General features: G+C 33.2%; 1 protein-coding gene across 1 annotated transcript in view; it reads right to left on the reverse strand.

Moving 5' to 3' along the window:
• Nucleotides 1-12,140, reverse strand: part of C4H14orf39 (chromosome 4 C14orf39 homolog) — a 52,414-nt gene that overhangs the window by 6,254 nt on the left and 34,020 nt on the right. The window contains exons 13-17 of the mRNA XM_057733763.1: nt 10,449-10,510; nt 8,976-9,148; nt 7,586-7,591; nt 7,149-7,287; nt 3,309-3,366 (exon numbers count right to left, since the gene is read on the reverse strand). Of these exons, the coding sequence (XP_057589746.1) occupies nt 3,309-3,366; nt 7,149-7,287; nt 7,586-7,591; nt 8,976-9,148; nt 10,449-10,510 (438 nt within the window). The remainder of the gene's footprint in view (nt 1-3,308; nt 3,367-7,148; nt 7,288-7,585; nt 7,592-8,975; nt 9,149-10,448; nt 10,511-12,140) is intronic.

The raw sequence follows: 12,140 nt of genomic DNA on the forward strand, positions 1-12,140 counted from the left end.
CACTTAGATATCTAATATAGGCTTTTCAATCATAACATCTAAAATTAAACTCCTGTCAATCTCAAATTAACTTCTTTAGCCTTCCATATTTCAATAGATGTTAATTCCACTCTTACAATTATTCATGTCAAAATCTTGACATCATCCTTCTTTCTCTTAATCCTTACATCCAGTCCATAAGCAAATCCTTACAACTCTACTTTCAGAAAACTTAATAACCAAATCTGACCTCTTCTCACCACTTCCACTGACATCATCCTCACCATTATCAGTTTTCACCTGTATTATTTCAATAGCTCCCTAATCAATCTCCCTGATTTCCCCCACATTTCCATATGATCTATTCTCCATACAGCAGCCAAGCAATTCTTTTAAAACCTGTCAGATCATTTCAGTCCTTGCTGAAAACTCTCCAATAGCTTCCCATCTCAAACAGAACCCCCCCCCCCCACAAAGTCCTTAAATGATCTAAGGGCCTCCTTAGGGTTTGCTCTCACTCCAACCTCTCATTTAATTTCCTATCAGTTTTTCCTTCCTTATTTGATTCCAATCATATCAATTTAGCTGCTGTTCAATGAACATGCTGAGGCACATTCCCATCTCAAGGCCTTTGAGCCCTCTGCCCACAACAGTTATCCCAGTAGCTTGTATCTGCACCTCCTTCGGGTCTCTGCTCAAATGCTGCCTTTTAGAGATGCTTTCTGATTCCCTTGTAACACAGCAACTATTTTCCCAATCCAAACACTCCCTATTTCCCATACTCTGGTTTACTTTTCTAATACTTATCCCCACAAGTGAGTAGGGTTAATATCAAGCCTGTGCTGATCCAGGCGCACCTGGAAGAATGATCTTGGAGTCTGACTTCTCACAGCACTGTTTACTTAGAAAATACAGAATTAAAGTAAATGTAGAATGATGCATCTGCCTAGTCTACTAGGTGAGACTACACCTGAATCAGAGGAGCTGTGAGTTGGTATACAGTCCTTGTGCCTCATGCTCAGAATAGTATTAAAAGACTAGTGGGTGACAAAGGAGGCAAGAATATACAATGGAAAAAAGACAGCCTCTTCAATAAGTGGTGCTGGGAAAACTGGACAGCAACATGTAAAAGAATGAAATTAGAACACTTCCTAACACCATACACAAAAATAAACTCAACATGGATTAAAGACCTAAATGTAAGGCCAGACACTATAAAACTCCTCGAGGAAAACATAGGCAGAACACTCTATGAGACACATCAAAGCAAGATCGTTTTTGACCCACCTCCTAGAATCATGGAAATAAAATCAAGAATAAACAAATGGGACCTCATGAAACTTAAAAGCTTTTGCACAGCGAAAGAAACCATAAACAAGACAAGAAGGCAGCCCTCAGAATGGGAAAAAATACTTGGCAACAAAGCAACTCACAAAGGATTAATCTCCAAAATATATAAGCAGCTCATGCAGCTGAATACCAAAGAAGCAAATAACCCAATCCACAAACAGGTGGAAGACCTAAATAGACATTTCTCCAAAGAAAACATACAGATGGCCAACAAACACATGAAAGATGCTCAACATCACTAATCATTAGAGAAATGCAAGTCAAAGCCACAATGAGGTATCACCTCACACTGGTCAGAATGGCCATCATCACAAAATCTGGAAACAACAAATGTTGGAGAGGGTGTGGAGAAAAGGGAACTCTCCTGCACTGTTGGTGGGAATGTAAGTTGGTACAGCCACTATGGAAAACAGTTTGGAAGTTCCCTAAAAAACTAAAAATAGATCTACCATACGACTCAGTAATCCCACTACTGGGCATTTACCCAGAGAAAACCATAATCCAAAAAGAAATTATGTACCGTAATGTTTATTGCAGCACTGTTTACAATAGCCAGGACATGGAAGCAACCTAAATGCCCATCAACCAATGAATGGATAAAGAAGATGTGGCATATGTATACAATGGAATGTTACTCAGCTATAAAAAGGAATGAAATGGAGCTATATGTAATGAGGTGGATAGACCTAGAGTCTGTCATACAGAGTGAAGTAAGCCAGAAAGAGAAAAACAAATATTGTATGCTAACTCATATATACAGAATCTAAAAGAAAAAAAAATGGTACTGATGAACCCAGTGACAGGACAAGAATAAGGATGCAGATGCAGAGAATGGACTGGAGGACATGGGGCTGGAGGGGGGCAGGGGGTGAAGGGGAAGCTGAGATGAAGCGAGAGAGTTGCATAGACATATATATACTACCAACTGTAAAATAGATAGCTAGTGGGAAGTTGCTGTATAACAAAGGGAGATCAACTTGATGATGGGTGAGGCCTTAGAGAGCCGGGTTGAGGAGGGTAGGGGGGAGTCGCAGGAGGGAGGGGATATGGGGATATGTGTATAAATACAGCTGATTCACTTTGGTGTACCTCATAAGCTGGTACAAGAGTGTAAAGCAATTATATTCCAATAAAGAGCTCAAAAAAAAAAAAAAAAAAAAGACTAGTGGGAAACTGAGGCTGCAGCTTTTGTGTGTCAAGGTGATTTACCTGTGCCATGCCTTTTGTCCCTAGCGGCTTTACATGTCCCATGTGGATGAGGCAGCAAAAGAAAGGTTATTAATTGGGTAGCCAGTGGGCCTTTCAATGAAATAAAGATGCTGTACATGCTGTTATCTCCTATCCTGTATCTTTCTATAAAGCTAAGTAAATACAAGACTAAAAATTGTGACATGTGAGTCTGACTGCCAATTTGAACCCATATCAACTGTTTTTTACTGTATTACCTGACATACAATCATTGTCTATTTTCAGTTTCTCCCACTAGAACATAAACCTTATGAGAACTTCGCATTCTTGTCCACTGTTCTATCATCAGAGCCAGAAGCAGCACCTGATATAAAATATACTATATATACACATATATATTTATATTTGTATGTTGAATAAATCAATTAATCAAGGGAGAAAAGAAGATCCAATAAAAAGTAAGCCCCAGTGAGATAAGAAGAAATCCAAAAACCCCAGAAGGAAGATGGAAATACTCAACTATATCAAATGCTTCAAAGAGACTGAATATGATAATACAAAATGCTCAAAATGTTTGATAATTGGTAATTCATCAGTAATATTGGAAAAAGCAAGTTTTGGTAGAGCAGTGAGAGAAGAATCTAAATTGCTAAAAATTAACAATAATAATTAGTGAGTGGTGCAGAAGTAATTTTTAAAGAATAAACTGAGTGCCTAAGAAAATCAAGACAAACACCACAAACAGTGAAAGTTAACATGCTTTTATATACAGCAAACTTCAAATCACTTACCAATTTCTTGCTGTGATGATAGAGGATTTAAATTTCCTGTAGAATAATGTTCATTAAACTGAAAAATAATTTCCATTAAATATTACTCATGAAATCAGTAGAACAGTAGGTGTAGCATTTATATCAGACTCTAAAGGCTAGTTCTTCTAATAAGCATAATTAGAGTAGACAAAATGGCAACATTCTATATAACACATTATTGTAATAAAAAAGAGGTCTATCTTCAAAACTATCATTGACATATTAAAATAAGGCTTAATGATTTGCCTTTGGCAGTAAATAAAATATTAATAGGCAATATATACTCTACTAAGGATAGTTCCTACTTTGGAATATTAATGTAACCTAAAATTCTAATTAAATGTTTTATTCTAAAGACCTTTTACAAATCAGATTGTTGGTATTGCTTTCCTAACTATAAAAATAATACAAAGTATGATAGCTTCATATCAGCTCAAAGTTTTGCTGCCAAGAGAGTCTGTTTTCTCCGTAAAAGACTTTTCAAAAAATCGTATCATGAAACATAGTTTTCTGTCCTCTTTTTTTCCCTCTTAACATTGCATTATGAGCATTTTTCCATGTAACTATTCTTTCAAAACCTTATTCTTTTTAGGACATATTAATATTCCTCTATATGGACATACCATATAGTTTCAATCATTCTTTTGTTTAAAACATTTAGGTTGTTTCTATTTTTTTATAATATAAATCACACGAATAAATACTATTATGCACAGATTTACACTTCTTTGACAATTAATAAGGAATGAGATTTTATAAGTCACTTGAAATTCTTTTTTGGTGCATTATCTATTCACCAAATGAACTTTGTCCATTCAGGCAGTAATTTTCTTGCTGGTACATATAAGCTCTTCACATAATAAAGATCTTAATTCTTTGTCATATTATTGTAAGTATTTTATATCACATTATCATTTTGCCTTTAAATTTTTTTAACATATATTTGTATGTAAACAAACCAAAACCCTTTTTACTTTCTTTTGGCTCTTCGTCCATTGTTTTTATGCTTAGAGAATCCTTCCTTCTCTTAAGATCTGGTAATTATTCAGCTATATTTCTTCCGAAATATTTTATAGTTAACATTTTAAAATTTAATACATCTATAACATCTATTGGTGTACAGTGTAAGATAAATACCTAATTTATCCCTACAAATCTGTGGTCCTATCTATATCGTATTCTAAATTCTTTTGTTTCAAGACACTGCCCATGTCATTGAGCAATCAATCAATCCTTGTACCTTTATCACAGTATTTTGATTGCTCTAGGTTTACAGGATATTTTAGTATGTAGAAAGTGAAGTTCCCCCTTATCAGTCTTCTATTTCATCATATTCTCTTATTATTAAAATCTGTAGGAGCTATAATATCATCTCTTTCATTCCTAATATAGGTAAATTGTCTTATCTTTTTCTTTGTCTAGTAAGTTTATAAATTTTGTCAGTTTTTTCCAAAGAACCAACTCTGGCTTTGCTATTTTTCTCTATTACTTGTTTTCTATTTCACTGACTTGTTATTTTTTCATTCTACTTACTTTGGGCTTACTTTCTTCTTTACTTAGCTTTTCAAGGTGGAACTTTAGGTCACTGATTACAGACCTTATTTTCTATCAATTTAATTACTTAAATGGTTAATTAAATTACTTAAAGTTATTGTGCTCTGGTTTTGGCAGCAACCCTCAATTTCTGATATGCTGAATTTTCATAATCATTCATTTCAAAATCTTTTCTAATTTCTTCTTTGATCCATGGCCTAAATACTTAGGACTTTCCTAATATCTTATTGATTTCTGATTTAATTCCATTATGATCAAAGAAATACTCTGTATAATTTCTATCCTTTTAAATTTATTAAGAGCCATTTTACGCCCCAGAATATGGTCTATCTTGGTGAATGTATCATCAGCACTTGAAAAGAATAAATATGCTGCAGTTGTTGCACATGGTGTTCTATAAATGTCTGTTAGGTCAAGGGGGTTGATAGGGTTGTTCAGATTTTATATAAGATCTTTCTTGATTGTGCTGTCTAATTCTATCAATTGCTGAGAAAGGGAATATTAAAAATCTCCAACCAAGTTTGTGTTTTTGTCTATTTCTCCCTTTAATTTTGTCAATTTTTGTTTCTACATACACGTGTAGATGAAAAGACCAACTAATTACCTGAAAATTTTTTCACGCTGAGAATATGAGGTTTGTTTAGAACTATAAAGACAAATTAATTTTTAAACTGCCTTTAACTGTAATTTAAATCATCGTTATCCTGAGATTCTGTTTTTATGAACAGGGGTCAATTTGAGACACCTGAAGTTGAAAACATAAAGTTAATGAGGGAACTCTGTAATACTATCAATACTCAGCATCTTTTAAAAAATTGCCTCTGCAAGTGGTGTTGGGAAAGTTGGACAGCTGCATGTAAATCAACGAAGTTAGAGCACACCTTCACGCCATACACAAAAATAAACTCAAAATGGCTTAAAGACTTAAATATAAAACAAAACACCATAAAACTTCTAGAAGAGAACACAGGCAAAACATTCTCTGACATAAATCATACTAATGTTTTCTTAGGTCAGTCTCCCAAGGCAATAGAAATAAAAGCAAAAATAAACAAATAGAACCTAATCAAACTTTTAAGCTTTTGCACAGCAAACAAAACCATAAACAAAACAAAAAGACAACCTATAGACTGGGAGAAAATATTTCCAAATGATGCAAACAACAGGGTTTAATTTCCAAAACATAGGAACAGTTCATACAACTCAACAGCAACAAAAAAACAAACAACCCAATCAAAAAACAGGTAGAAGACTTAAACAGACATTTCTCCAAAGACACACAGATGGCCAATTGGCACATGAAAAGATGCTTAATATCATTAATTATTAGAGAAATGCAAATCAAAACTACAAGGTGCCACCTCACACCAATCAGAATGGCCATCACTAAAAAGTCTACAAGTAACAAATGCTGGAGAGGCTGAGGAGAAAAGGGAACCCTTTTACACTGTTGGCAGGAATGTAAATTGGTGCAGCCACAATGGAAAACAGTATGGAGGTTCCTCAAAAAACTAAAAATAGAGTGGTCATATGATCCAGCAATTCCAGTCCTGGACATATACCCAGACAAAATTATAATTCTAAAAAATACATACACCCCTGTGTTGATAGCAGCACTACTTACAATAACCAAGACGTGGAAACAACCTATATGCCCATCGACAGATGAATGGATAAAAAAGATGTGTTACATATATACAATGGAATATTACTCAGCCATTAAAAAGAATGAAATGATGCCATTTATAGCAACATGGATGAACCTAGAGATTATCATACTAAGCGAAGTAGTCAGAGAAATACAAATACCATATGATATCACTTATATGTGGAATCTAAAATACAACACAAATCAACATATCTACAAAACAAAAAAAAGACTCACGGATATAGAAAACAACTTGTGGCTGCCAAGTGGGGCGGGGAGGGGAGGAAGGATTTGGAATTTGGGATTAGCAGAGGCAAACTTTTATATATAGGATGGGAAAACAACAAGGTCCAACTGTCCAGCACAGGGAACTACATTCAATATTCTGTGACAAACCATAATGGAAAAGGATATGAAAGTATAACTGAGTCACTTTGCTGTACAGCAAAAATTAATACAACCTTGTAAACTATACATCAATAAAATTTTTGAAAAAATAAAATAAATTGCCTTTATTTTGTACTCTGCTTCAAGGAAGTCTGGTATTAAAGAATTAAACTTTTTGAGGTTTCAATGTACAATTTTTTAAAAAATAAAACTTTAGCTTCTCATGTTACCTGATGTGATGAGATTTCTGAATCAAATATAGAAGAATCAAATAAATTCAATCCAGGAGATCTAGAGGTATAACTCATAAAAAAAGAAAATCCAGGTGATTCCTTTTGTTTTTGACATTCAGTAGCTGTATTTCTATTTCTGATACAGAGAAATAAGAAATCATCAAAATGTTAAATATGTATTATTAAATATTGCAGACTGGTAAGCACCATAGGTAATGGCAAAGAAGTAAGAATTAGCAAATTAGCAAAGCAGGAGAAGGGAGGATGTAGTTATTGAAATGACAAACCTATAGAGAAAAAACAATCCTATGGTTCTGGATGGAGAATAATATTAAATAAAGTAGAATAATCAATTATGAATTGATAATAAAGAATTCCTACTGTGAATATGCTGTCAGGCTCCATTCTATGTATTTCCATCATCATTAATTTACTTATTCCTCACAATAACCCTATGCGATAGCTACCATTATTATCACCTCCATTTCAGAGAAGAGGATTTTGAAGCATAGGAAGATTAAATGATTTGCTCAAAAGAACGTAAGTGCCAGAATTGGGATTTGAATATAGCAACACCAATTTAAAGTCCAAGCTCTTAAGCCTGATGCTATTCTGTCCACAAGATCTTGAAATCAGTCACAAAATTTTAGTCTTAATGAGAAGCCAGCTATGACAGATTGTTTCATAAGGGAGTTACATTATAAAATGATTTGGGAAAAATAATTAGACAAGACAGCATATAATACAGTGGTTAAAAGCATGAATTCTGGAGGCAGAACTGCCTATGATTAAATCTGAATTCTATCCCCTGATGAGTTGTATCACCTGTGATTCTGTTTCCTCATCTATAAAATAAGAATAACGTACTTACATCTCATAAAGCTGTTGTGACTATGAAAGGAGCAATATTTATAAAATGCTTACACACAGTGCTATTAAGTGCTTGCTAAATAATAGAAGTCTGAAGATACTTCAATAAGTCTCTCCATGACCATTAATGAGTCACTTTACAGATTGGTTTTCTCACTCATAAAGAGAGGTTTTAGTAGATTGCCACATCCTTTTACAGTTCTCAGACTTGATGATGTGTTCCACTTTGAATATGCTGTGTTTGAGTCAACAGCATGACATTCATATGTAAAAATCTTACTTGCAATTTAAAATACAGAGTAGAACACAGGTGAGAGATTCCTGATGAAGTGAAATCTGTTTGACATATATTTTAGAAGAATCTCAGTGATCAGATTTAAGAAAAGATTGAACCAAACAGAGAGCTTGAATGCAGCACTATTTTCTTGGCTGTAAACTACAAATCTGTGGTTTCCAAAGTTAAATAATGATGTTAGAGATATTTACGCCTACCAAGGTAATTTAAAAGAATCACAATTCTTGTTTTAGACACTACAATGTTAAGGAAAAATGATTGCTGGAACATTATTCAATGATGTCCACAATCTACCAAATGTGATAGTAACTTTTCGGCTTGACATTAAAAATTCTTCCATACATTTTTTATTCTTCCGAAAATCTTAAATCTTATACTATTGAACTTGATAAGTTCTCAGGATCTATGCCACCTTCAGCTAAATGTTTCAGGGAAAATGGGGAACAGGATCTATTAAATGAAATGGCAGAATGTTAATAACTGTTCCAAAATGATAGGTACATGAGAGTTCATTATACTAGTCTCTCTTTCCTTCATATATCTGAAATATTCCATAAAAAAAACTTTTTAAAGTTACAGGTATTAGGCATTTTACTACTTCTATTACTTATTTAACACAATTTATGTAGATTCTTTAATTATAAGTATTAATATCTTACATTTCAAATGAGGGGGTTTTAGGTAATTTCTCCACAGAGTCAGGTGTTCTCACAGCTTCAGGAGTCCTTAAAAATAAAGGAATTTCAGGAGTCCGTGGAAAAATCTCGGCCCTTTCTTCTACTTCATCACTATTACTTTCTACTGGCTTCCCCAAATGTTCTGTATATATAACCTGCAAATTCAAAGTAACAGAAAACTATAAAAATGAATGTTATTGCATTAATAAACTCATATACGTAAAAATGTGTGAGGTTAAATACATGTTAACATGATGTTATCATTTCACAGACAAAATAAGCAACATAAGAATAATTGGTGAAAGTGATATCAAAACATATCTGTCCAAAAAATGGGAAAATAATTATTTTTACTTTTTCCAATTTTCCTTTCTTCCCACCTTTATCTCACCTACCCCTACCTGAACAAGTAACTCATAACCAGGACGTACTCAGATTGATGAAGAAAAATGGTTAGAAATAATTTTTCTTTTAAAATTTCCACATCACACTCTGGATCAAGATTTGTATATGGTATCCTCTTGAAAAAAAGCAATCTTGCTGTCACTGGTTATGTTCTTTGCACTTTTTGCCCTCATAAATTCATTATACTACTTTTCCTGCAAAGATTGAGAACTTGAATACTAATTTTCCTTTATATCATTTTGTAGGCTAGGAATATGATTTCTCAAATGTGTTTGTTACCAAATCCCATCATGGAAACAATTTGGGTCCCTCCAGCAAAAAAATTAAAATGTACTTTTTTACATGTATTTCTTTACAGCAGAATAGTACTGTTTCTCTTGTTTTATCCCTTAGTAGCTATGGTACATTGTTTACACCTATCATCACTAAAGCTGTCCACTATTTTTTTTTTTTTTGGTAGTTCAGTGGCCATTTTATTATATGTGAAATGGAAGCATATGATTTTTAAATTTTATTTATTTATTTATTATTTTTTGGGGGGTACACCAAGTTCAATCATCTGTTTTTATACACATATCCCCGTATTCCCTCCCTCCCTCGACTACCCCCCCACCCTCCCTCGAGTTCCCCCCACCCTCCCCATCCCAGTCCTCTAAGGCATCTTCCATCCTCGAGTTGAACTCCCTAAGCTGTCCACTATTAAAAAATATTTTGAAGATATTTTTGTGGCAGCCTTGGCAAATAATTCAATCTTACCAAACAAAATTGTTTTCTTCAGTTATGATTTAGTTGTGGTATAAATATATATAGTGAATTATTAACGACAAATTTTTGTGTATATTTTCATGTAAATTTTTTGTGGCTTCATTTTTTAATCTATAACTCCTCCAAGGGATAGAATCTATAACATCACAGCAACTTGATTACCAAGCTAATAACATCTAGACCTCACATAATCTTCATTATACCAAATCTGAAATTAAAATGGAAACAGAATATTTTAAATTGGAATATTGTGCTTAGAATTTAGAAATCAAACATTTGACTTACTTGTGAAGTACATTTTGATTCTCTCGATTGTTTTACTGTCCCTTTATCTCCACACTCAGCACCTGTTTATTATATGGGAACAAACTATTTTTCCTTCTTGTAATTTAATTGTAAACAAAACATATTAGTCAAACCATATGAAGTTGCCAATATTTAACTGTTCTTGGTCTACAAAAATGGAAATTTTACATAGTTCAACCCAATACATAAAGAGAATAAAACCTATATGAACAGTCTAACAAACAAAATTATAAAGAGAACACTCCATATAACCACCACCTAGGTAAAGAAATAGAATATTATGAGTTCTCCAAAAGGCCCCATATTCCCCATATCCTCCTCCTCAGTGGTAAACACTATCCTGACTTCTGTGATAATCATTGCCCTAATTTGCTTTATACAGTTTTATCACCTAAGCAATATAGTTTTTTTCTGTTTTAAAATGTTTTATAATGAAATAATATACATGCTCCTTGTCGCACTTTTTTGTTTAGTGTACGCTTCTGAGGTTCATCTGTATCTTACTTTTGCTTATTTTTATAGATGTAAAGTATTCCATTGTACAAACACAACACAATATATGTATCTACTCCTTCTACTGCAAATGGACATTTGGGGTGTTTCTGCTTTGAGGCTATTACAAACAATGATGTTAACATTCTTCTACATATAAACTTGTATGTATGTACTTGTATTTCTTTAGGTATATACCTAGGAGTGGAATTATGAAATATAGGATATATGTGTATCTTCCATTCTACCAGATGTTAAACTATTTTCCAAACTTTAGTTCTGAGACTGTTCACAAATTTTTGTTGTGGCAACTAGCCATCCTGAGCTACCCTAGGAAATTATTCAATTTCACCAGACAGAATAATTAGTTCCAATTATAATTTAGTTATATGTCAATATATTTCATTTATAAATGACAGCCCTTACCAATAGTTATGAGAGTTCTAACTGCCCTACATTCTTATCAACATTTCATATTGTCAGACTTTTTGAATTTTGCTAATCTGATGGATGTATAATGATATCTCACTGTGATTTTATTTTTCAGTTTCCTGACTTGCTGAACACCTTTTCATATCTTTATTTGCCACAAAAGTTTCTCTGTTTGAAATGCCTATTTGTTTATTTTGCACATATTTCTAATTGGGTTGTCTGTATTTTTCTTCTTGGTTTGTAGAAGTTTTTTATACATTTTTTGGAAACTAGTCCTTTGACAGTTTTACATATTGTAAAAATATATTCTCTTGCCTCCCATTCTTTTTACAGTGTCTTTTGATGAATAGAAATTCTTAATTTTAATGTAGCCAAATTTATCAATTTTTCTTTTATGATTGAGCTTTTTAGTTCTTTTTAAGAAATTCTTTCCTATCTTGACTATATGTTTTCCTGTTTGGTCATCTGAAAGGTTTATAGTTTTGCCTCTTGCATTTAGTCACACTACTATTTCACTTTCTTCAAAAGATAGGCTTGGAGATTGTTGAAGAGAATATTTTCTTCTTCTAAGATAATTACATGCCTTCTTGGGTGTGAAGCCTAACCATATACGCTCAATGGCAGCTAGAACTATGCCAGACACATGCATTTCCCCATATATCTGTATTAGGGGGTATACTGTTCCTAAAGATTATCCATTCCTCCCTTGTTTAACACTCTGTCAGTTAGCCTATATAGAGGATTATA

The sequence above is a fragment of the Hippopotamus amphibius genome, chromosome 4 (genome assembly GCF_030028045.1).
Source record: "Hippopotamus amphibius kiboko isolate mHipAmp2 chromosome 4, mHipAmp2.hap2, whole genome shotgun sequence".
Classification (NCBI taxonomy): domain Eukaryota; kingdom Metazoa; phylum Chordata; class Mammalia; order Artiodactyla; family Hippopotamidae; genus Hippopotamus; species Hippopotamus amphibius.